At 41.0% G+C, this 26,501-nt stretch overlaps 3 protein-coding genes across 4 annotated transcripts; all 3 read left to right on the forward strand.

The window, feature by feature from the left end:
* Positions 1-1,996: 1,996 nt before the first annotated feature.
* Positions 1,997-3,692, forward strand: zpcx (zona pellucida protein C). The gene is given in 5 exon segments (XM_086168770.1): positions 1,997-2,003; positions 2,120-2,457; positions 2,522-2,607; positions 2,677-2,762; positions 2,821-3,692. Coding segments are annotated over 5 exon segments (1,269 nt in total). The 3' UTR covers positions 3,573-3,692.
* A 2,288-nt stretch (positions 3,693-5,980) lies between these two features.
* pabpc4 (poly(A) binding protein, cytoplasmic 4 (inducible form)) lies at positions 5,981-16,824 on the forward strand. Of its 2 annotated transcripts, none has more exons than XM_086147402.1 (15): positions 5,981-6,596; positions 8,955-9,148; positions 9,892-10,007; positions 11,562-11,701; positions 11,791-11,885; positions 11,967-12,104; positions 12,194-12,289; positions 12,393-12,662; positions 13,272-13,362; positions 13,466-13,558; positions 14,821-14,948; positions 15,840-15,930; positions 16,001-16,131; positions 16,234-16,354; positions 16,451-16,824. In XM_086147402.1, exons 1-14 carry the CDS (start codon positions 6,404-6,406, stop codon positions 16,333-16,335), a joined length of 1,878 nt encoding a protein of 625 aa, XP_086003528.1. In that variant the 5' UTR covers positions 5,981-6,403; the 3' UTR covers positions 16,336-16,354; positions 16,451-16,824. The 2 variants fall into 2 exon arrangements, with proteins under 2 accessions (XP_086003528.1, XP_086003529.1); XM_086147403.1 differs by having other exon boundaries at positions 16,234-16,340; positions 16,451-16,593.
* Positions 16,825-19,191: 2,367 nt separating this feature from the next.
* Positions 19,192-25,957, forward strand: ppie (peptidylprolyl isomerase E (cyclophilin E)). Its single transcript, XM_086147404.1, has 10 exons — positions 19,192-19,233; positions 19,580-19,678; positions 19,775-19,818; positions 20,430-20,456; positions 20,666-20,747; positions 20,834-20,937; positions 21,025-21,148; positions 24,737-24,922; positions 25,012-25,154; positions 25,776-25,957. The coding sequence occupies exons 1-10, from the start codon at positions 19,203-19,205 to the stop codon at positions 25,842-25,844; spliced, it is 909 nt and encodes a 302-aa protein (XP_086003530.1). The 5' UTR covers positions 19,192-19,202; the 3' UTR covers positions 25,845-25,957.
* Positions 25,958-26,501: the final 544 nt, after the last annotated feature.

Genomic DNA, 26,501 nt, shown 5'->3' on the forward strand with positions numbered 1-26,501 from the left:
AACACACATAGTCGTAATTAGACGCCAGGAAAAGTTTCACATCGAGGCATAGTCTTACTCAAAGCTTCTGAAATCTTTTTTTTTTCATGGCCATAAACCCGAATGGAGGATGATGAGGAAGCTCCTCAGCATCATGGACAACATCCATCACCCCCTGCATGCCACGTTGATGTCCTGTCGGAGCTCTTTCAGTCGTAGACTGATACCACCAAAGAGCTCCACTGAACGCCACAGGAGGTCTTTCCTACCTGAGGCTATCAGACTTTTTAATTCCTCTTCCCTCAGCCGCAGGGAATCTTCAATATTTGTAGTTACTGCTAACAGCTAAGACAATTTATATTTCATTATATTTCTTATTCTCCTCCTTTCCACTATTGTCTTTTACTGTTATGTTTTTACTTGAAACTCTGGCACAACAATTTCCTTCGGGATTAATAAAGTTGTTCTCATCTCTCATCTCATCTCATCTCATCTCATCTCAAATATTTACTCTAAATGAGACGAGGACCCTCTATCCATTAGAGCGATGCTAATATCTATTATTATTATTATTATTATCATTGTTAATAATAATAATAAAATAATAATAAAATAAATAATAATAAAATAATAATAAAAATAATAATATCAGATATTATATCAGATCTGACTTTTATTTTTATGGCCTTTCATCTGTTTATTTGTTAAGATGATACCATTATCTATAAGCTCTGTGACAGGATAATGGGTTCTCAAGGGTAAAATATGTCGAAATACCTAAAATAGTCATTGTATTACCAGAATATTGTCAAAAAGGTGGATATGTTTCAGAATTCCAACACAACAAATAAAACAATATAACAAACATGGTGTGTGTGTGTGTGTTTATGTGTTTTTTTAATACTCTTTAAAAAATGAAAATTACAATGAAAAATGTAATCGCTGACCATATTTCTTGTGTTGATAGTTGCAACTTTAATTGATATATGGCGGTTCGTGGCTTACAATAGAGGAAACTGCATCACCAGATAATTTAAGCAAAATAAAACATAAACAAACACCTCAATTTTATCAATAATATGTCATCATAAATGGTTAGATATATTCATCACTGGCAAAGCGATCACATGCTATGCACAAGCAGCCTGGCTAATGTTATGTTATCAGATGTCATTAACAAGATGAGTAACACCTGCTATACCCATCCCTCACCATCTTATATATGCCTTTGAATTGCAACTGTAATCATGGAGAGCTTTACTTTCACCTTTGTAATGGGGGCAGGAGTGATTTTGTGTATTTTTGGTTGGCATGTTATTTCTGTTCAGTCATTGCTAGAGGAACAACATGGTGTATTTTTCCAGGAGCTTCCAGGGTTTTCTAAAAGTTTTCCATTTGAGAATTATTTTGATTTCCCTTCATATGACTACATTTTCAGTTCCTGGGAACCCTGGTTCCCTGATTTGAATATGTTTCCTGAAATGTATCCACTCATGAGTGACCCCAAACTCCATGTGAATTGTGATGAATCACAGTTGACATTGCTGGTTGGTAAGCAGTTTGGCCAGAGAACTCTTACCAAAGAGGAAATCCAGTTGGGTAGCGGGTGCCGTAGCAATGGAGAGCTACAGAACCATTTTGTCTTCACCTACAGTGTTGATCAATGTGGAACTGTCAAAGATGTGCGTGGCATAGTTGTTACCTCCATGTCTGTTTTTTTTTTTTTTTGTTTTTTTTTCCCCCTCTGACTCCGCATTGTCTGACAGATTGAGGATGGCCATAAGGTGTTCCTCAACACTCTCTACATTAATGTTACAAAACCCCTCTCCTCATGGTGGCAAATTCCATCCAACATTCACATTACCTGCATGCCAATGAAGTAAGTCTCCGTAGCTTGCCAATTTCTAACTAACAACAAATGACTCAATTCGTTAACTTGCTTTCTAGGTCTGGAAATTCACGGTTTCCTGTTCCAAAACTAGTTCCCAAGACTGACCGGCGCTTTAAAATAAATACCATGGACTGTGAGCGCAGCATGATCAAAGTTGGCTGTTGGGTTATGGAAGTGCATTGTGATACTTGTAGGGTTGAATTAAGGGTTTGGTGTCTTAAATGGTCTCTCCCCTTATTCCCTTTACAGCATCATGGACCAACATAGACAATTCTAATGTCTACAAGAGAGGCCAAGTGGTCAATCTTCAGATTTCTGCTAAAACAAAGCCAAATGAACAACTCTTCATCCAGTCTTGCTTCCTGTCTGCATCTCCTAACCCTCAGACCAGACTCGAACATGCCATCATAAAGAATAGAGGGTAAGCATCCATTCAGGTGTCAATCTTGAAGGTAATGTTCATGAATAAATCATTTGTCTGCAGGTGCTCCGTCACTCTGGGTTCTTATCCCACCAATCGCTTTGTCGAGTCCAAAACCCCAGATGTGGTCAATGTTGCACTGAACAGTACTTACCTCATTTCAGGGGTAAGTTTAAGAACACTTTTACTGGGACTATTGTCTCTGTTTTGACTAACTTTTCTGCCTGAAGATGTACATCCACTGCAGTCTGATCATCTCTGACCAGGGAGTCAGTAGTGGCTCAAAGTCCTGCAACTACAATTTCATCCGGTCAAGGTATCAAAACGCCAGAGATATGAGGGTTTTTTTTTTTTTTTTTTATATATATATAAACTTGTCTTTCAGATGGGAGGATCTAGGAGGAAATGTAGAAGTTTGTGCCTGCTGTAGCTCAGAGTGTGAAGACTTGTCAGTAAACCACCATTTTGATGGTATGTATGTTGATCAAACATTCTAAAGTCTAGTAAGTTACTGAAAGCTGTCTCTCAGGTGCCGAAGCAATCATTAGCACTGGCCCTTTGGTCATTGAGGAAGTGACGTCGCCTGGATCGCTGATCACTGATCAGGAAGAAACTTCCAGGAGCTCTTACTCTAGTTCCATGCAAGCTGATGCTGCAATGCCTGAGGATGTGACTTCTGGTGCCTCTGTCTTGCGCAAGACTTCTGAATTGCAGCCGTTGTCTTTCCCAAAGGTACTCTTGCTTTTCAGTCAAGACCCTGTTACCAGACTGACACTTTGGCAACCTGGGCTGGCACAAGATGCAGGACAGGACTTTGTTTCCTCAGAACTGGCGGACAACCTCAATACTGAATTTGATGAATCCTACACAGTTCTGAAAGATCTTCATGAGAAAGTGCATCCCACCACAGAGCAGTCCTCAAATGAGATTAGTGGTGTGGCACCTCTGAATGTGATGGCAGATGAGTCTCAAGGAAATTGGCATGAAAGTTTAAAGTCTGTCAAAGAAGTCCCACAGGCTTATGACCAGCTGACACTTGAGCTGAATACTATCGACCTGAGTGAGGCTGATGTAATATCAGGCTCAGAAGGTGCGAATGATAAACCAATAATTCGGTCAAAACTACAGTTCTCAAAGAACCAAAATGGCACTCAAACGCTAAGTTATGAGGAAGAAATTGTAATGCGAAATAAGGAGCAACCTGATGTGACTGAAATTCCAGGGGACTGGGAGCCCAGACGGAAGAGTCTGCTTTCAGCTTGGCTGGATTTGTTGAGGTAACTGGTGTTTGACACTTGAATTTTACCCTATCGTATTTTCAAATGCAATTTCTCTTTTAGGAAAATGGACAAAGCGGAGTGATCTAGAAGTTGACTTGACTGAATAAACTGCAGTACCTGACTTGTGTCTGCTCCTCTATGGAATCTTAAAGCATCATGCTGCACCAAACTGATTAGGGGAAACCCTAATAAACACACAGTTTGAATCTCCACAGTACAATGTGTATGAAGAAACTGTTTAACTCAACTTGTTCTGGAAACCCCCACCCTTGACTTTGACTCTTTTGAAGTATAAAAAGTGACAGACAATCTTTTCTACTGTTTACTAAATTTTGCACACTAAAGAAATTAAAGTGATCACCATACCTTCTCAAACAGTAAGTCATAAGTGAACTGGTGTGTTGGGTTGGTTGGGGGATTTCATCTGGATCTCTTAATGCAGTATCTGGAACAAGTCAAAACAAACTTAACAGTGAGTCCATCCACTTACTCAGGGGCGGCAATTCAAGCAGAGAGGGTGGACTCTTGTCTCCTTACCCAACTCTTTTAGGAATCCTGAGGCATGAATGGGGAAATAGTCCCAGGGTCTCTTCTTGGTTGGACATGATGACAGATGTCCAGGGAGCCTCCTCTTGATTTAAGCTCTCAATGCACTGCTGAGACACCCTGTGGGGGGAGGAGAGTCTTTTCAGTAACTTGTATCTACTCCCATCCTGGAGTAAGAATGTTAATCAAGAGCATCCCATTTCTGCCCAACTCCTTCACCATGATAGACCAATGCAGAGTCTGCATCAATGTCAAAATTTGTCAATCTGCCACTATTCTTTGTAAACAAGAGATGCTTGAACTCTACCTGTGGCAGGTCATACCTGACCAAGAGAGGGCCCGCCACCTTTTTACATAGCAGAACCATGGTCTTGGATTAGAAAGTGCTGATTTTCACCTAGCTGCTTTACATTTGGTTGCTTACAACTCCAATGACAGTTGGCAATTATGTTTGGAGGAGGCCAACACAACCACATCTACAAAAAAGCAGAGACCTAATCCTAAGGCCACCAACCTGGGTTCTCCAAATACCATTGCTGTCTCTTGAAATTCTGTCCCTGAACATTATGAAAAGAATTAGTGACAAAGGGCAGCCTTAGTGGAGTCCAGCCCCCACTGGAAATGAATCCAAATGGCAATGCAGACCTCGTGCTGACACTGGTTGTGCAGGAACCGAACAGCTTGCATCAGGAGGTATGGTACCCCACAGTCTTAGAGCGTGCCCTCTCCAGGTCTACAAAGCACCTGTAGGTCCACTGTTCTGCATCCATGACAAAAACCACACTGCTCCTCCTGAAGCTGAGGTTCAATAATGTGATTGATCCTCTTCCCCAGGACCCTAAAATAAACCTGGCTGAGGAATGTGATTCCCCTGTGGTTGGAACAAATCTTCTGGTTCCCTGTCTTAGATAGGAACCACCATCTCAAACTACCAATCCAGAAGCACTGTTCCCAATATCCATGTGATGCTGCAGAGGTGGGTCAACCATGACAGTTCCTCAACATCCGTAGCTTTGTAGATGTGGGGTGAGATACACCACATCCTAACTGGAGGTACTTAAAATGGCACACTGCTTGCCTCCACAGAATCACCCCAAAAAATGTTGTTCTGTTTTGCTAGAGTGACCATCATAGCCATATTTCACATTGCCCTGCCATTAACAATCTGCCGCCTTCAGAGTGTCACAGGCCCAAAGGGCCTGATAGGACTCCTGCAGCTTGATGGCATCCTTTAATAATGGTGTCCACCACCAGGTTTTGGACTGACAGTCAACGACCATCGAACTAACAGAGACATGTAACCTGGCCCACTCAATGTCCTCCAGACATAAAGACCCCAACAGTCAAGCTCTGAGATTCATGAGGGCATGCAAACCACTCCCTCACGATATGTCAAACCAGGGAGAGTTTTAATTGGAATGCGATGGAAAGCCATTAGATTTCTCCTGAGCCATACTGTCATTCAAATCAGCTACGTATTATGCATCTAGGTTTTTTTTCTTTTTTTAATTTGTAAAATGGGAAAAAAATGTTTTTGTCAAGGGTAACCATTGCTGTGTGTATCTCTCACTGGATTATTTCACGAAATTCAAGTTTGAAATCGTTATATGTTTAATGCACTGACTTCAGGGGGTGCTGTACCACAGGGGTGCCTCTTACAATGAAGCGCCCCCTGGATCAGTGAGATTTAACGGCGGTCCCCTCTCCTCCATCCAGATGTCGCTGTGGGGCAAAGGGCCTTGTAGTAGACGCACCACGGTGCGCTCTCCATTTCCAACGCATGCTCCTCTCTCTCTCTCACTCTCTCTCTCTCCAAGTTTGACCCTGGCCACTATTTCCTCCGCACCGCACCGTCTATAAAATGCCCATGCTTTCCTCATGCTGCCTCTTTCCCCGACCACAAAACCACCGTGAGTGTCGAACTCACTGTTCTTGAAAAATTAAAATAAAAAAACTTGAAAAAATATAAAATTAACAAAAATCTAAATAAAAAAAAAAACCCAAGAATCATATAATTAAATAAATACTTTAAAAAAAATAGCAAAATTAAAAAAAATAAAATAAATGAGGCACTGCGTCTACAAAAGAAGAAATACTTAGGTTTATTTTTTTTTTCCAAAACGTTTTGTCAGGAAGCTGGAAACTAATCTGAACCGAATACGCCGTTTTTCACTTGGCGAGCATTAACGAGCGGCTAGGACCTTTCGAAACACGACGGCTTGCATCGCATTTTTCTTTTCCTTTGAGGGCAAGTTTGGTGTCCACGAACGCCGTGAGGAGTGAGATATGAACACGGCGACGGGGAGTTATCCGATGGCTTCACTCTACGTTGGCGACTTGCACCCCGACATTACGGAGGCTATGCTGTACGAGAAATTCAGCCCAGCCGGACCGGTGCTCTCCATTCGGGTCTGCCGTGACATGATCACCCGGCGTTCCCTGGGATACGCTTATGTGAACTTCTCCCAGCCTGCCGACGGTAAGAAACACATATGCTGTTGTTTTATTTTGTGCATGCGGCTTTAAGGGGCGCGTACACGCCACGCATCCTCCCGACAATTATTGACATTGTCACACGCCTTCAATGTCAACCCTAGAAACGACTTACGAGGATTCTTCCAGAATCGCTTAAATCAGAAGGATAAGCAAAGCTCGCACTAATGTTGATGTCTTTCTTGCCCGGTAAATGTTGATGTCAGGGAATTTGGGTAAAGTTGTGGAACTCTTTTCACCTATGGTTTGAGCCACACAACAATTGATCTATGTTATAGATCAATTACTACAAGCAGAGTTTGATATTACACCAGCTCAGCTTGCTTTTACCTTTATAGTTTATGTCCTGCAGTTCGGAACAGCTGGTAGATTTTTTGCAGTGTCTTTATTTTCCCCCCTCACAAATGACCCATTTCTGCACCTATTTAAAGGTCCGTTGTGAGAAATTATTTCCCATCTCTCTGCTCGTAAGAAAAGAACAAGGGCACAAATAAGGCCTTTATGATGTGTACATAGCCTGTGATAATATTAGAGGTGATTATATTTCTCTCTGGATTTCATTCCATCTTTATTTTTTGAGGCTACTCAGAAGAACTGAGTCATGTAGTCGATTGATAGGCATTATTGTGACCACGTGAGAGTACTGGTGCTGTGTGTGTGTGTCAAGTCCCGTAGGACTTGAATTAAAAATATATAGAAACATGAAAAAAATAATGTATCAAAGTGTTATTGTTTCCATAGGGGAATGTAGATGGTTGTTGTTCCTGTTAGACTTGAGGAATAGAAATGCAATTACAAATGTGTAAGCGCATGGAATTGTTAATGTGTTTGCCTAAGGGCTTTTCCCTTGACAGTCGATGGTATGGATGAATTGAGCAATAGTAACAGGTGGTGCTTGTCTTTCAAGGCCTAGTAGAAGTGTTTACATTGTATGGACCTTTTACCTTGAGTATCAAGGTTAGCCATCTGACAGTGTATCTGTGCATGAGTCTGTTATCCAAAGACTCAGTAAGATTCAGCTTGAGTAAGTGTAAGTCAAGTCACTAGTGAGAAGGCATCATATGTTGTTGGTATACACATGGGGGATGGTAGCCTTTGGGTATTTTAATGGAGTCCTAGCACATGCTTGCTGGACAGCAGCTTGCTACTAAGAAAATACAGCTAATTGTGGGGAAGGTTTTGAGCAGAGGACTCGTTTCAATTGAAGGCAGAGCTGTTGATGAACCCCCCGCCTCCTCTTTATTTGTAAACACTTGCAAAATGTGGCCCGGCTTTTTGAAGTTTCTTGTTCAATGTGTCTCTCACCATCAATGGCAAAGCATTCTCCACTCACACTCCATGCCAGTACATACCATTCAGGACCCCTCTCTAAATATAGAACATCTTTCTGAGCTGCCCAAAATGTGCCTGTGCTGTGTAACCTCTTAAAAGTATTGACAAGGTATTCACTTTGAATTTCATCATATGGGCCATTTCCCAGAAGCATGCACAATTTCAAACGGCACCAGCTGACTGGAATAAAAATGTGTACAACCAGAGAATTTGTTCTTTTCAAGTCGAGATTTCCCATGGGTACCCGCTGCAAGTTCACGTTTGACAGCTATCACACACCTCTGAACACATGGGTTGTGAAGTACAATTGCAAGCCAAACTGCTGATGCCAGCAGACGCAAGGCAGCTCTATTTTGTTTACCAGACACTTTTAGCTGGACAGCCTGGCCTGTGCGTTTTACTGTGGAGTGACTGAACAAAAGCTCAGCCTGTGTGCCCACATGGACACAACGGCCTATGTAAAAATTAAAGTAACAGAGACTTAAAAGCAACCTTGCTAACCATAAAGACCATAGCATGACTCATTCAAAAGGAAAAAAAAGATGTGCAATGCCAAGAAACCACAGTTTCAGCCTGTTTGCGTTATCTTACGACCTATTGTGCTGCTACTGCAGCGTGCCTTTGTGGCCGGCAGCATGTGGTTAGTCGGCGAACAGGGCCATGTGTTGCAAGCTGGCTCATTGCAGCTGCCCCTCACACTTGTGCGAATGTCTCTCTCAATACCACATTTGCCACATGGCCTCTTGTAAGATGCTAACCATGTTGAGCATGTCTAGATATTGCTTCGGCTGCAGTGTGTTCTCCATTGCGGAACACACTTTAGTGATGAAGTAAATACGCTTCAATACTTGTTTTTTTAAGGCAGTGTTGGGCTGTATTTTGACTGAGCTATCGGAAGTCCTTCATCAGTTATAGGGCCATGTTGTATAGATTGCAAAAGAAATCTCTGATCCCATGTAATCAAACACTGATGTCTTTTCTCTCCACCTCTCTGGCCCTCTCTCCTCACTAGCTGAAAGAGCCCTGGACACCATGAACTTTGATGTGGTGAAAGGGAAGCCAATCAGAATCATGTGGTCCCAAAGAGATCCCTCCCTCAGGAAGTCTGGAGTTGGCAACGTGTTCATCAAAAATCTCGACAAGTCAATTGACAACAAAGCCCTCTATGACACCTTCTCAGCCTTTGGCAACATCCTCTCCTGCAAGGTACCACATGAACAGACTTAAAACCTGGACAGTTATTATTTATAGTAATAAATAATTATCTATTAACTAAATATCCAGTCACTAAAAATAAGAACATTTAATCTGAATGTCATCTAGGGAGTGCAGTGCAGTGGTTAGCTCTCTTGTTTTAAAAAAGTTCTTGCTCAGGTTTTGCTGGGTATCTGGAGCCTTTTGTATGTAAATTTTATACGTTCAACCTGTCCTTCTTTTGGTCCCCTGTTGATCATCTGGCTTTCTCTCAATCTAAAACGGATCATACTCCAAATATAAATTGTCTGTAGGCGTGATCAAGACATTGAATGGCTTCATGTCTTTATACAAGATGTGGTCCCGTGGTCGTCTCATCCAGTGTCGGTTTGCGTTGGCTCCAACACCCCACCCCGCCCATGCTTGTCTTTCACCAATAATTATTCTACTTAATTTCACACAACCAAAGACACAGCCCAGCACACCTTTGAATGTTTGTTATGGAGCTTTCAAGTGGCTGCATGGCAATTTTCATCACATTCAGATGGCACCGGGCTCGCAGTTTCCCCAACTTTTGATCGTTCAATTTTTGCTAAGCTAAAGGTTCCACAATAGCTTCAATTTTATAAAGCAGTTATGTTGGTATCACACTTTCAGATAACATCTGATCAAGATGAAGCTCCAAAACTAAATAATCCTATGTTTCTTATGTTTCCTATGTGTTTATGCATATTTACACTGCTTTTGTACTTCAGGTGGTGTGTGATGAAAACGGCTCAAAGGGCTATGCCTTTGTTCACTTCGAGACCCAGGATGCTGCTGATCGAGCCATTGAGAAGATGAATGGCATGCTTCTAAATGACCGCAAGGTGTGAGTGTCTTATGATCTAGTTGAAGGGGGATTATTTCATTGTTTTTGAAAGACCTTCAGAGGTTGAGCTAGTCATATCACTTGAAAGTAATCAAGCCATTGGGAGCCCTAATGCCCAGTATACACTGTGCAATTCTGGAGGGGTGCGGGGCCTATCGTGGGCAAAACACAACATGGTGATGTCTTTGGTGGTTTCAAAATAGCTGCTGCAGGTTTCAATGTGAAAGACATTCAGAGACAAGTCTTTCCACAGTTTTGTGACCAAGAATAGCATGGCACCATATTGAAGGTGCTCACCTCTCAATGCAACTGTTGTGATGATGATTATCAACCAACCAATGGAAGTGCAGATGGCACAACGCACTGAACAAACAACAGTTGTGGTAAATGCAAAGGAACAGGCAATTTACATCTAATTTATTTGTTTAGACAGTTTGTCCCTCTTCCAGTCTCTTGGTTTCTGACATCCCCATCAAAGTAATATCAGAAGAACTTGATTCCTACTGTTGCGGCCTTGTTGCTAGCTCCAACAGCAGTGTAGCTGGATTATGTTAGCGGTTGTGATTTTATTGTCTACCACCGTGGCCTGCAGTTCAGCAGGTGTTCCAGTGTTCCTTATTTAAGTTGATGTCCTACCCAATGTTTTTAGATTAAAGTTGTGGCTGATAATAAACCTTTTAAAAGATGAGAAATATCACAGTCTGTTAGAGGCTTCATGGAGAATGTTCAGAACACATTCAACTCAAGCTGTTGATGTTTTCCGAACTCATGATTTTTATTTGATTTGCAAACCTGACTTTTCTATTCTGCACGTGGTTTTTACTGAAATGACCTGCCATGCCTTTTGTCAGTTAGTGACTGATTAATATGACTAATAAGCTGTCCTCACAATCTCACAAATAGAAAGAAAATCCCTAAACTTATCCACTTACAACTTTTATCTTTCTTACCAGACGCTTTTTTTGTTGCCTCATTTGTCCGCCGCTGGTCACCCGTCTCAGTGTGCGCGTGTGTGTGTGTGTGTATGTGTGTGTGTGTGTGTGTGTGTGTGTATGTATGACCATGCTTGTGTGTTTTAGTGATGGATCGAATGCAGAATGCAATACTGGATGGCAGAAGGGGAGAGGTCATCATAGCAAGGTATATAAGATCATTTGGTCCTCCTCAGCTTTCCTTTGTAATGTGAGACTCTGTTCCTCCATCCTCCTCCATCCACCTCCGCATCAAGTTTTGGACTGAGAACAATGATGGTTACCACTGTTTGTCTAGCATGCGAACATATCTGCCTGCCTCTGATGACCTTAAAAGCAGTCAAATATTCTTTTCATTCTATGCCCCAGCTCTGATGGTTCATATCAAATGTAGCTGTGCCTTTGTTTTGTGAATGTTGTAACTGTTTTTTGAAGTGAATGTAGTCCCTGGTCGCAGGGTCAGGCTCTCCTCTTTCATTGCAGAAGCGGATAAAAGAAGTCAAAAACGATTCTGGTTTATTTTTAAATACCAGTTGGGTCTCCTTTACAAGAGTGTGGTCTGCTGCTCTTTCTTTGTCTTCAGGTTTGTGGGTCGATTCAAATCTCGCAAAGAACGGGAGGCTGAACTTGGCGCGAAGGCAAAGGAATTTACCAATGTCTACATCAAGAACTTTGGGGATGATATGGATGATGATAGACTGAAGGAGCTTTTTGACAAATATGGTAAACGGCGTATATTGTGACATGAATGTGTCCACACCTGATGTCATCGCTAATTTTTCACTAATTTAGCTGACTTTTAACCTCTGCAGGCAAAACACTCAGCGTAAAGGTGATGACAGACCCCACCGGCAAATCCAGAGGCTTCGGTTTTGTTAGCTATGAGAAACACGAGGATGCTAACAAGGTACTCTGGCTGCATGCAAATGTGTCAAGTGTATCTTAATCTGTCAGAAGTTCCCCCTGGTAATAATAGCCTCACCCTAAGGCTGTAGAGGACATGAACGGCACGGAACTCAATGGCAAAACTGTGTTTGTGGGACGAGCGCAGAAAAAAATGGAACGCCAAGCAGAGCTGAAAAGAAAGTTTGAGCTGCTGAAACAGGAGAGAATAAGTCGTTATCAGGTCTGTAGAGACATTTTCACCTCCATCCAATCAACCTTTGTCCAGTAGTATCTCAACTTGCTGATAAGTATGTTTGCCTCCTGTTTCAGGGTGTTAATCTTTACATTAAGAACTTAGACGACACCATAGATGATGAAAAACTGCGTAAGGAGTTCTCCCCATTTGGGTCAATTACAAGTGCCAAGGTAAGAAAAATGAAACAGATAGTAAAATGTATCTTTATTTTAAAATTGTATCCTAAATATGGTGCGTGTTACATTAACCACACGTAAACTCTTTACATGTTAGGTGATGCTGGAGGAGGGTCGCTCCAAAGGCTTTGGGTTTGTCTGCTTCTCTTCCCCAGAGGAGGCCACCAAGGCCGTGACTGAGATGAATGGGCGCATTGTTGGCTCCAAACCCCTCTATGTGGCTCTCGCTCAACGCAAAGAGGAACGCAAAGCCCATCTTACCAACCAATACATGCAGCGTATTGCTGGCATGAGGGCCATGCCAGCCAATGCCATCATTAATCAATTCCAGCCTGCTAGTGGCTACTTCATGCCAGCTGTGCCACAGGTACTATAACCACAGAGAGCAATTTTTAAGTTGCTAATATTGCAATCCTCATTAAATGTCAGATCAACATATATATGAAAAGCCTCTGTGATATCCTATTATTTTGGGCGTGCTCCTGTGAGGCTGAATGTGCAAATTTGAGTTGTCAGACAATTATTTATAGCAGGACAAATCAATTTCAAATCAAGTGTGAACAGTTAGGGGTCCTGAGTTGGAACCACATGGTCAAAAGATTGATAACATGGGGTCATATTTAGAGACTGTCAACAACTGCTGTCATATTTTATTTGCATACATCTTTTAAATTAGCTCTAAGAGACTAAACCTGTTATTGATACTGTGAGAAAATGATGGTGGAAACAATCAGATTTGCATGATCAGATATTGTACTTTTTGCCTTCACACTCTGATCCTAGTCAAATATGAGTTCAGAATAAATGAGACTTAAGTCCCTTGTGCCTGTCCAGTGGCAAAAATGCACCAAATTAAAGGTAGTGTTGGTTGATGTCTGTGGAATATATTATTCAGAAGTTGTAGGAAAGTGGTTGTAACCTATTATTTAAACTCATGATACTCAGATTTAGTTACTTTGAATTATCTTCCCTGTAGGCACAAAATAGAACAACATACTATGCACCCAATCAGCTAGCCCAAATGCGACCAAACCCCAGGTGGCAACAACAAGGTGGTAGAGGTCAAGGTGGGTACTAAACAAAGAGGGGTTTATTACTTTATAATAGCCATGTTTTAATGTTTTATTCATCCTCAGTTTATTAATACCAACTGACTTTTGTTACTTCTAGGTGGTTTCCAGGGGATGCCGAGCTCATTACGTCAGCCCGGGCCACGTGCCAACCTGAGACACATGACTCCTGGCAGCACACAAGGCCCACGAGGTGTGTAACAACTGGCAAAAATAAAATCAAACAATCACTACATATAAGATTATAGTCTAAATCTTATGGCAACTGGACTTGAATTTCTACACTTGAAGACATTTCACCCCTCATCCAAAAGGCTTCTTCAGTTCTAATGACCTGTTGGGAGTTTCCGGATATAACTGTTAGGGTTTTAGACAGGTCTAGGCTATGGTGGCTGTTATGTAAATGTAAGAGTTGATTGGCAGAAAGGTTGTGTCTGAGGCGCCCTCCTCTGTTCAGAGATAGTTCAGAACTCTACACCACTGGGCCAAGAACATCCTTTCAACCGGCGAAGGCATCAAGACCGAGGTACAGTGCATTGGGTAAGCCCTGAGATCCTGTGGCTACCCTAATTGGGCCTTTTCCAAATCAGAAACCACCCGACTGCAGGAACATAGAACAGGAGAAGGACAACAACAAATGGACGAACATTATCATACCATATGTTGCTGGTGTTTCGTAGAATCTGCCCCAGCACAGGAGAGCCACAATTTCAGTACAGGACTCCACGGTCCACCTACACCTAAAGGGCAAGGGACATGCTTTTGAAGACAGCAATGTTCATATTCTGGCCAGAGAAGACAAGTGGTTTGAGAGAGTCAAAGATGCCATCTTATCAAAACAGGAGAACCATGTCTGGACAGAGAAGGGGGCCTCGGACACAACCTTTCACAAACCTATAATGCGGTACTGGGATTAATACAAAGACGGGTCCAAAGGCGCCCTCCAAACAACCAGGAAAGATTCACCACCAGAACCAGCCCCCACCAACTTCTACATGAGCCTCAGATCATGCAATCCATCAGGTTTCACTTCTTTGTTTAGCTTTACCTTTTTCACATTCCAATCCAGGTAATCCCAGAAAAGTTGCTCTTTTGTCCCAAGGAAGCTCCACAAGCACAACAACCGTTCCCTCAGACAGAGGATCTGTTGATCAACTCTTACATTTACAAAACAAGCCACCATGACTTAGACCTGCCCAAAACCTAAGCAGGTATATCAGGAAACTCCCAACAGGTCATTAGAAATGAAGAAGCCTCTTGGATAAGGGGTGAAACATCTTCAAGTGAAGAAATTCAAGTCCAGTTGCCACAACAAGAAGATTTCGACAAGAATTCACCATGACCTGGATGATTTAGAACATCATACATAGTAGAAACATTTTTTTCAAGTTGAGTACTTTTAATATTTTTGACTGAACTTTCAAAATAAAATCCTTTATTCTGCTATTTGGATAGGTGCCAGCCAGGCCATGGCTCCTCGTCCCTCCATGGGAGTACCAGGGCCCCGGGCAATGCCACCATATAAATACGCCACTGGTGTTCGTAACCCTAATCCACAGGTTGTGCAACCAATGGCCTTACAGGTACATCATATGTTCAAACCCTTTATGCTTGGTAGTGGTCATATTTTTAGCTTGCCAGCCTGAAGATTGACTAATCTGCAGATTCTTCCTCCAGCCTTCCTATATAGTCTGATTTCTAATGGATTCATCCCTGCTGAGCCAGTCACAATCAGTTATTTCATAACTGATCTATAGGCCATGCCAAAATGCAGAAAAAAAAAAGATAAACACAAGGTGGATGGCATCAGTGATCTCGATGGTTGATTGTCTTAAAAAATTAAAGGAAGCACACTTTGTAAAAATAATTGTGTTCGCTATATTTCTTGTGGTATTCAGTAATCGGGTAGAATCAGTTTAGAGTGTCATATTTTCTCACACTTCTCTGTTTCTGTCTTTAACTGGATCCTGCATAGCATGTTTCTTTTGCTGACGGACGAGAAGTTTTGTTTCTCCAATACTGTTTTATTTCGTGTTGTGTTAACTCCAACTCGAAATATGAATTGAAATGTGGGAGACCAGAACAATTAAACATTTGTATGTGATTCGGGGGAGTGATGTTGGGCCAGTCCTATTCAGCTTCAGTGTGTAAACCACATGAGTGTGTCTTTAACCTCACTGAGAAATCTCATCATGCCAACTGGACTTCCTAAATTTCTTGACAGTCTCACCATTTTCACCTCTCATTCAATAGGCTTCTTCAATTTCTGGTTTGATTTTGTAGTTTTGAGGAGCGAATTGTAACTTCTAATGTGGGGACTTGTATCTCTCCACAGTTATGTAAAAGGTGGATGAGAGGTGAAGCATCTTTAAGAGTTTAGGCAAGTCCTTTTGTCATGAAAAGATTTTTCAGCAAATACCATGAGCTGGATGACTTGACTCTTCACAAACATGTCATTAACGTGTTCCTTCCAGGCTCAGCCAGCTGTGCACGTCCAGGGCCAGGAGCCTCTCACTGCCTCCATGCTGGCGGCTGCGCCCCCTCAGGAGCAGAAACAGATGCTAGGTAATAATCACATATTTTAGTACATTCACAGGAATTTATTTTTATTTATATGGCTTTGATTCCTAAATAGGGGAACGCCTATTCCCGCTGATTCAGGCAATGCACGCCAACTTGGCAGGAAAGATCACTGGCATGCTGCTGGAGATTGACAACTCTGAGCTGCTACATATGCTGGAATCTCATGAATCTCTGCGCTCTAAGGTTACCAATTTCCTACGTTTTTGCCACAGTAAAAAATATGTCCACAGGTTACATTGCATCATAGTTGCATCATTACTCAAGTTGATTGTTATTTTCGCACAGGTTGAAGAAGCTGTTGCTGTACTACAGGCCCACCAGGCCAAGAAGGATGCTACCCAAAAAGTGGGCAACATGGCTACAACTGGTCCTGCTGCCTCATCCTGAAGAGAGTATGCCCCTTCAGGTTGTGTTTAAAGTTATTGACATTGAGTTTTTGGTTAATAAAATCAACAAATCATTTTGACCTCTACACTAACATGAGATCATTTTGTCATTGCAGATCAAATACAGGGTCTTACATGAGAGGGAGACCAAAGAAGAGTCCTCCAACAATGATGCAAAAAGTATGCCAAAAAAGAAAATCAAATTTTAAGATATACTTGAACATTTTGAGAAAAAAAATAACTGCAGTTAATAATTTTCTAGTTCTCCAAAAAAAAAAAAAAAGACGCATATCAAAAGCAATGCAAAGATGTCTTGAATGAAGATCTTTGTGGCGAAGAAGAGAAACCATTTTTGAAAAGGAAAATGAGCTTTGTCCTATATCTTTGCTTGAAAGTTTTATGTTTGATATAAAATGATAACTCCTCCATTCTACTGTGTTATCAAGGATGTGTGGTATTCTCAATAAAAGGATGATATATGAAGCATAAACCACCTGTTTTATTTTAATGACACAGGAAGTCTTTTTTTCGAGACTGAATGTTTTTAGTGTAATCAGTTGTAAATATGTATTGTCATAATTCATCAAGCATCAAGTTATGAATTCAGACATTTGGTTTCCATAAAGGATATCTAATATCATTTTAACAAAGAGTTAATTCTCTATTTGTGTTAAGGAAAATGTAAACTTGAATCATCAATGGGAGGTCTGTCATAGAAATGTAATGATAGCTATTTTGTACTACTTTCAGAATATATTTAGCTTAATACGATATTTTTCTTGGTCAGACATAATTTGATAGCTGAATAGAGGAGCAGGGGGAATGATAATGCTGCAAACAGGTAATTGGGGCAAGCTAGCAGAGACGATGCAAAGATTTTTAAGTTTTCCCACAAAGAATGTATGGTTAATCATTTTCCAAGACAGAGTCCAGTCTTCTGTCCTCTGTACCTATCTGACCATCAGAAAAAAAGGTAAGAAAAACCCTAAATTGGACTTCTTTAATTGCTTATTGTTTTCTAAAGCAAAACATTCATTGAGCCTCTTTCTGCTAACTTGTTCTTTTTCTTTATTTATTTACCGATTACCCATCACCACCAAGCATATCTTTGAATAGCAAGTTTTTTAAACTACAAAAAGACAATATAAAATCTGCTGTCAATAAGCATTTCATGGTCATCATCACGTACAGAGGCTATTAACAAAAGTGACGATGGATATTTTTCTTATTCATTCATATTCTTCATTCTTTGAGGAATATAACATAGAATATAGAATATACTCTATTCGTCATTCTATGAATTCTCCAGTGCTTTCAACACCATTCAGCCGCTGCTGAGGCAATAAGATGCTGATGACGGTGTCAACAGCTCGGTGATCTCCTGGATTACTGACTACCTGACGAGCAGGTCACAGTGTGTCCGCCTGGGCAGTGCTCTGTCTGATGTGGTGGTTAGTGATACTGGAGCTCCTTTGGGGACCGTGCTTTCTCCTTTTCTCTTCAGCTTGTATGCCACTGACTTCCAGTACAACACAGAATCATACCACTTACAGAAATTCTCGGATGACTTGGCTGTCGTAAAGTGTATAAGAGAGTGCAAGATGCTGGTAGACAGTTTTGTAGACTGGACTCAACGGAACCACTTGAGGCTAAATGTCAGCAAGACCAGGGAGATGGTGATCGACTCCAGAAGGAAAATGGACATGCATGAGCTGCTGGCACAACCTCTACAGATCAGGGGTGAGATGGTGGAGATGGTTTGGAACTAGATTCCTGGGTGTCATGATTGACACCCAGGAATTTATCAGTTTGTTGTCGCCAGTGTCATCTTTCTTGCAGCTGTGTGTTCGCGGAGCAGCATCGGAGCCAGAGACTCCCACAGACTAGGCGGGGTCATCAGGAGAGCTAGCTCTGTGATTGGTCTCAGGATGGAAAACTTTGAGACCGTGGTGGAAAGGGGGCCCCTAAAGACACTGTTGTCCATCATGGACAATCCTGACCACCCCCTCCATCTCACACTGGATAGACAGTGGAGCAGCTTCTCTAGCAGACTGTTACAGCTCCGCTGTCAGACAGAAAGATGCAATCTTGATGAAGATGAAATCTTTCCTACCTCATGCCATAACCCTATAGAATAAATCACTCTAATCAGTTACTGTGCTATTTCACATTGTCATTTTGCCACTTTGCTCATTATTTGTTCTTGTCTATTGGTAAATATGGAGAAACATTGTATACATTTTTTTTTAGATTATACTTTATACTTTTACACTTCAAAGTTTATTCATTTTATTTATATTTTTCGTGTGTCGTTAGCTTTTCTTGTCTTTGTATGTCAAAACAATTTCACAAGCATGGGATTATTAAAGTGCATGTCATCTCATCTTATCTCATCACATTCATGAAATGCATCTGTAAGTGACCTAAGCCATAGCATCACGATCAATTTCCATTCATATAACTGTTTGGCTCCAACTTTGCATTATTTTAGTTACTGTGGTAGGTAGAGCACAAGTGTTATAATGAAAATGAGGGCCGGGTCCATTTAGGCAATCCTAAGCGCATTGGGAGCCTAACAGTGTGAAAACCCAGACACAGACGCAGTCAGGTCAAGTAGCTATCGATCATCTTTGCACACTCACAATGCTTTTTCTTCCTGCAAAGAAAAGCATTTTTTATTGAAATGATATTCAATCAAGAGTAAGAGGAGTTGTATGAAATATGCAGTACAATGTAGTACAGTATTTGAATAATTCTCTATCTGCGTCGCTGGAGGGCGCTCGAGGGAAGTTTTCCACGGAGAGGCGGGCATTTGTTCATCCTCCACCAATTACAGGCCGGGGTCAAAGTTGAAGAATTGAATTCAACATGGCTGCGAGCAAACGGGTGCTTTATGTCGGTAAGTCCATAATGACTTACTCGTTACAAATGTGCCTTAAATTTACAACTGTCAGTGTGAACGGCCAATCTTTCATCTCGAAAAACTCGAACAATACGAGTCACAAACGTAACTTTAACGTGACATTAAAGTGTTAAGAATGTGGATATAACGACACATAAGAAGCGTCCAGTACGAAACACAAAAACTGTTGTAAGCCTTACAGAGTTACAATTCACCACCTCTAAAACACACCACTGAAAAGGACGATATGTAGATCAAAGGAAACGAGCCTTATTCAAATACCTGGCCTATGCATTTTTAATTGTTCTTTTTTTTTTACTTATCTTCTGCGTCCCTTCACTAGGTGGTCTGGCAGAGGAAGTGGACGAGAAGGTCTTACATGCTGCTTTTATTCCTTTCGGAGACATAACAGACATACAAATACCATTAGATTATGAAACAGGTAAAGGTTTAATTTTGAAAACGTCTGTTTGGTTTTTCTGAGTTATAACATATCAAGTATTTAGCTGTACCTTTGTGTCTTGCGGCCAATTTCCAGAAAAGCACAGAGGATTTGCATTCATTGAGTTTGAGCTGGCAGAGGTATGTCCACCTTTTACTGCTGCTAATATTTCTAGTTCAAATTAACTCATGACTAAGGAACATTTCCAAAAAAGCCAAAAAAAAAACAATTTTAAGAAATGTAGATGGTAATATACAACAGTATTTTCATTCCTGTTTTACAATCCAAACTCTGAAAAAAGTTGGTATGCACTGTGAATTATGGATATAGTCAGAAAGCAATGATGTGCAAATTTTATGAGCACATTTTATTCCCAATAGAATATGAACAACATATCAGATGTTGTAACTGAGAAGTTTTACCTTTTGTTGGCACTGACTGGACTTGCAGTTTAGCCAGTAACGTTGCCCAGGAGGTAGGGCAATTGCTATTGGAACCGAACATTCCAAGTTCAATTCCTGGGTCCTCCTAGTGTGTCGAAGTGTAGTTGAGCAATACACAAAATGTTCCCCTGGCACTGATGGACGGTAGCCGACAGATCATGGTTCATCCATGATAGGTTAATTGCAGTGAACAAATAGGGATTAATAAAGGAAAAATAATTATCATTATTTACTATAGTCAAGGTTTGTTGGAACGTATATTTCTGTTGGCTATTTTCTGTAATTGACCTTCTAATTGTACTTTTCAGGATGCAGCAGCAGCTATTGATAACATGGTAAGCTGATGACACCCTTCTGGCGCACACACACACACACACACACACACAGCAAATACATTGCACTGGAGAAGTATAATGTCCACACCATCAAAACTTTTGTAGATTTACAAGATCACAGTTTAAATCTAATGAATAGCTTGATTCTTCAACACATCAAAATAATTAGCCCCTTGTTTATGTTTGTTATATTTCAATTTCTTTAACAGAACGAGTCTGAACTCTTTGGGAGGACAGTCCGGGTCAACATAGCAAAGCCAATGAGAATCAAAGAAGGTTCTTCTCGACCAGGTGATCAGCGGTGACGAAGACATTTTGATAGACTCTTCTTCATGAACTGAAATTTAAAACAATTTTTCTGGTTTGAATTTTTCCAGTCTGGTCTGATGATGATTGGCTGAAGAAGTTCTCTGGGAAGACTGCAGAGGAAACTGAAGGGGACACAGCAGCAGGTGAAGTTGCCAAAACTACAGCTCAAGAGGTTAGTGCACCCTCCCTCCTGTAAATGGCATCATTTGATTATACATGCAAAATCAGACTTGTTGAGACAGGAGGGTTTTTTTTGTAGGGCGAGCCTCCTGCTAAAAAGGGACGAGTCAATCCCCAGGTCTATATGGACATTAAGATTGGCAACAAGCCTGCGGGGAGACTACGCTTCCTACTTCGTGCTGATATTGTTCCAATGACAGCAGGTCTGTATGTTACTGTGTCAGGCTTTAACTGTAATGTCTTTCTCTAGTGTATTCTTGGGCCAGACTTTTAAGGTATTTAAATACTATTTAAATATGCTTTGAATCCTCAAGCATGAGAGATGACATTATTTACTGTGTATACATTTATCCTGTGGTGTGAAGTTTGATTGCCATGGTCAAGCTTTGCTGCAGGATGTATTGTCATCAACCCAGAGCAGGAAATATATTTCCATACCTTCTTCTTCTTCTTCTCCTTTCGGCTTTTCCCTTCAGGGGTCGCCACAGCGAATCAACCCTCTCCATCTAACCCTATTATCTGTATTCTCCTCTCTCACACAAACTACCTTCATATCATCTCGCACTACATCCACAAGTCTTCTCTTTGGTCTTCCTCGAGACCTTCTGCCTGGCAGCTCCAACTCCCCCATCCATCTACCAGAATATTCACCAGCCCTCCTTTGTACATGACCGAACCATCTCAGCCTGGCTTCTCTAACCTTCTCTCCAAAACATCAAACATGCGCTGTTCCTCTGATAGACTCATTCCTGGTCCTATCCATCCAGGTCACTCCTCCAAAGAGAACCTCAACATCTTCATCTCTGCGACCTCTGACTCTGCCTCCTGTCTTTTCGTCATTGTAACTGTTACCCCTGACACTTTTCTCCACCCATTCCAACCTCCTTGAACCCGTCTCTTCACCTCTTTTCCACACTCTCCATTGCTCTGGACTGTTGACGCCAAGCACCTGAAATCCTATAACTTCTCAATCTCAACTCCCTGGAGCCTCACCGTCGAGTCCCACCTTAACCTTGAACTTCTCTGTTACCTCTACAGAACAACACACCACTATCTCACAGCTAGCATAGATGTCCTGCACCAGTCTAATATACTTATCTGCCACTCCAGATTCCCTCATACAATACCAGAGCACCTCTCTTAGTATCCTGCTTTTTCTAGGTCTACAAAAACACAATGTGGCTCCCTCTGGCCTTCTCTATACCTCTCTATTAGCATTCTCAAAGCAAATACTGCATCTGTAGTACTCTTTCCAGGCATGAAGACATATTGCTGCTCTGCTGAGTTTCCACTACTCTTTCCCATAACTTCATTGTATGGCTCATCAACTTTATCCCTCAATATTTGCCGCAATTCTGCACATCTCCCTTATTCATAAAGATAGGCTTCATCACGCTTCATCTCCATTCTTCATGCATCTTCTCACTCTCTTAGATCCTGTTGAATAATCGAGTCAGAACCTCTACCGCTGCCTCTCCCAGACACTTCCACATCTCCACAGGTATATCATCAGGACCAACTGCCTTTCCACTCTTCATCTTCTTCAATGCCTTCCTCATTTCACTTTTACTAATCTCTGCTACTTTGTGGTGTATAAAAGTCACCTCTTCTTCCACATTTATCAGCTCTTTAAAGCACTCTTTCCATCTTCTGATCACTTTTCTAGCATCTGCCAATACATTTCCCTCTCTAGCGTTAATCACCCATACCTGTTGTGTATCCTTTCCGTCTTTATCTCTCTGTTTCACCAACCTTTATAGATCATTCTCTCCCTTCTTACTGTGCAGCCGAGCATACAGGTCATTATACGCCCTTTGTTTTGCCTTTGCTACCTTTATCTTTACCTTGCATTGTATCTCCCTGTACTCCTGTATTTTCAGTTCTGTCAGTGTCCCACTTCTTCTTTGCTAACCGCTTTTTCTGTATATACTCCTGCACTTCCTCATTCCGCCACCAAATCTCCTTATCTACTTTCCTTTCAGATGACACACAAAGTACTCTCATACCTGTCTCCCTGATAACACTAGCTGTTGTTGTCCAATCATGTGGAAGCTCTCCCTGACCACCCAGAGTCTTTCTCAACTCCTCCCTGAAAACCAAACAACACTCTTCACTTTTCAGCTTCCACCACGTTGTCCTCTGCTCTGCCTTTGTCCTCTTAATCTTACTTGTCACCCATGTCTTCCTACAAACCAGCATGCTATGCTGTCTGGCTACACTCTCACCTACAACTACTTTGCAGTCACTGATCTCTTTCAGGTTACCCTGTCTATACAAGATGTTGATGAGCCATTTCCATCATTTTTTGCATAATCTACCACCATCTATCCCTCTGCGTTCTTATCCTGTATACCAAATCTGCCCATCACTTCTTCGTCCCATCTATTGCCTTCACTAACAGGTCCAATGAAGTCTGCACCAATTACTACTCTCTCATCTATGGGGATATTCTGCATCACTTTATGTAACTCATTCCAGACTTCTCCTCCTCAAGCTCACATCCCACCTGCTGGGCATAACCACTGATAACATTGATTATCACACCTTCAGTTTCCAGTTTCAGACTCATTAGTCTATTTGACATTCTTTTCACCTCCAGAACGTTCCTAACAAACTCCTTTTTCAAGAAAACTTCTTCTCCATTTCTCTTCTTGTAAGTACCGTGATAGTACAACTTAAAGCCTGCTTCTAAGTTTCTAGCCTTACTACCTTTGCACCTGGTCTCCTGGACACAGTATATCCACTTTCCTTCTCTGCATCATGTCGACCAGCTCTCTACCTTTTCCTGTCATAGTCCCAATATTCAAAGTACTTACTCTCTGTCCCAGACTCTTGCCTTTCCTCTTTTCTCTCTGCTTCCGAACATGCCTTCCTCCTCTCCGTCTTTGACCTACAGTAGCCCATTTTCCATTGGTTCGCTGTTGGTCACCTGTACCAATGACGGTCATTGTTAACCCGGGGCCTTGACCGATCTGGTATGATCTGGTTATTATGTTTGATTCGCATGTTTGGTTTTGTCAAAAGAAACCGGCCAGTGCCACCCATACTACTTTCATTAATAAATCACACAAATGTCCGTCATCAAGAGAAAAGGTTTGTATTTGCAAGAGAATTTACTAAAGCGCTGAACAAAACACAGATGAGTGGTTGGTAATGGGTTCCTGCAGCATCTATAATACCAGTTTTGAACAACAAGCAAAGGTAGCCTTCAAGGCTTTTCTGGTTATTGCAGAGGGCAGGCAATCTTTTCCATCTCCTCAAAGCAAAAACAAATTAGGAGCAAGAGGAAGCAGAAGAATGCATCTTCTTCAAACATCATTTACTGATAAGCAGGGGGAACAATGAATACATGTTCTTGAAACGCTTCTGTGCAGTGTAAAATATTATTTTATTTCATATATTTGTTTTTGTAGTAATAGAATGAATACTGTCCAATAAAAATAGTAATAATAGTAATAATTATGCCTTGTTGATAATACTAATAATGATAATAATAGGGACAGTATGGATCAGGGTCTAAGAGCAGTTGTCTTGGAACTCGAAAGTTCCTGTTTCGATGCCTGAGGTAATCCTGGCCTGTCCAAATTTTGTGGAAAAAATATCCTTTACCCTTTCATCATTATTTATCCAAGTTTTTAGAAAAATCAGCATACTTATACAGTATGTCATATGCTATTTATTCACTGTTGTGCTTTGAGCTTCAAAATAAAACTGTCTACATTTTGCTGCCATAAACAAGAGCTTACGAGAGTGTAAACAAAGGCTTTTTTGTTTTTAAATCTCTCGAACAGAAAACTTCCGCTGTTTGTGCACACATGAAAAGGGCTTCGGCTACAAAGGCAGCAGCCTTCATCGTATCATCCCCCAGTTTATGTGCCAAGGAGGGGACTTCACCAACCACAACGGCACTGGTGGCAAGTCCATTTATGGGCGCAAGTTTGACGATGAAAATTTTGTTCTCAAGCACACCGCTCCAGGTATAGAGCTTTCAGAAGTAAAGTTGGGATCTCCGAAAGTGCTATAGAGTTAACCAGAGGATGTGGTAACATGTGTCTCATGAATGCAGGGCAGCTCTCCATGGCCAACTCTGGGCCAAACACGAATGGATCCCAATTCTTCATCACCACCGACAAAACAGACTGGCTGGATGGCAAACATGTGGTGTTTGGAGAGCTGGTGGATGGAATGGATGTCCTTCATTTGATGGAGGTAAGGAATAAATGGATATACTGAGCTTTAAAAAGCCATTGTATAATCATGGTTGGTTTTATTTTTATAAGAAAAAAATTCAGGAAGTCATAATGAAATACCTTTATGGCTCAACATCGATCAGAGCCAAATTGCAATTTATGAATCTGCACTTTTAGTTTGATATGCCCCATGTTGACTAAAGATTTCATTTTATTTTGAGTAAAGAGTAAAGGACTCTTTTGGATTACTAATGGAGAGGTGTAGTTGAAATGTGATTTTAAAGAAGTTACATGAAAACTAAAGTCACTTTCTCGGACCGGGATTTCAATATTTGACTAAGCAATAAATTCCCTTGTTAAAGAAAATTATTAGAACCATTGCATGAAAAGAACATCATATGGGTACGCAATTTTTGTGTTTTCTAGTTTTTGACTAATGAAGTTATCTTAGTGTACTGTAAAATTGCATTTGGCTCTGTCGTCCATTTAATTTAAAATTTGCAAATCTTACCCCAAAAAGTGCTTACTTTTAAGAAATAGGGATAATGATTTTTAACTCGTATAATCTTAAGCTGCTTTTGTATGGTTTTTTTTTTTCCCCTCTCTGACACCACCTGTTGCATCTGTTTCCTTAATGCAGGCTCAAGGAACAAAGGATGGCAAACCCAAACAGAAAGTCATCATCTCAGACTGTGGAGAATATATGTAAATGATATAGTAGTGTGTGTGTGAGAATGGAAGCATTGTATGTCTGGTATCATTGATGACTTAATGGTCTTTCTCAGGCTGACTGCAATTTATTGACCATGTAAATATTTCAATAAAAACCTTTTTTGAAAAAAAGAATGGGAAAAAAAGATTGATTTCTGCCACTTTTGACTGCTAAAATGTTCCAATCTCAACCCCAGCGTGCTGCTGTTTGGGACAACACTGACCTCCACAGTCTGGAAAAATCTCCAAGAGGAAAGACTCAACACAAATTCCTTAAAACCCTTCTTACGATTATTGTGTTTAAAACTTTCTTCTCCGTGTTCTTTTGCTTATCTATTGGGTTTTCCCTCGTTTAGGATTTAACAGTGTGTGCTTGAGCGTATGTGGCAGACTGGATAAGCGAACCCATAATGTTCACAAAAATAATCAAGCAATTTGAAGTTTGGTCGACATCACCTTTAAAATATATATCTCTATGTTTACTTTAGAAATAACCACTGACTTGTAAAATCTCGAAAGACTCAAAATAATTCCATCATAAATGTGTGAATGTTTGTGACGCACCATTGCAAACCGTGATAACGAACACAATCATACATGAATTCTTAAAAGTGGGAGCTGTTTTTCTAGTTTAGAGAATATAATCACATAGTAA

This window comes from Fistularia commersonii, chromosome 1, assembly GCF_037954325.1.
Source record: "Fistularia commersonii isolate RoL2024-O1a breed Wild chromosome 1, RoL_Fcom_v1.0, whole genome shotgun sequence".
NCBI lineage: Eukaryota > Metazoa > Chordata > Actinopteri > Syngnathiformes > Fistulariidae > Fistularia > Fistularia commersonii.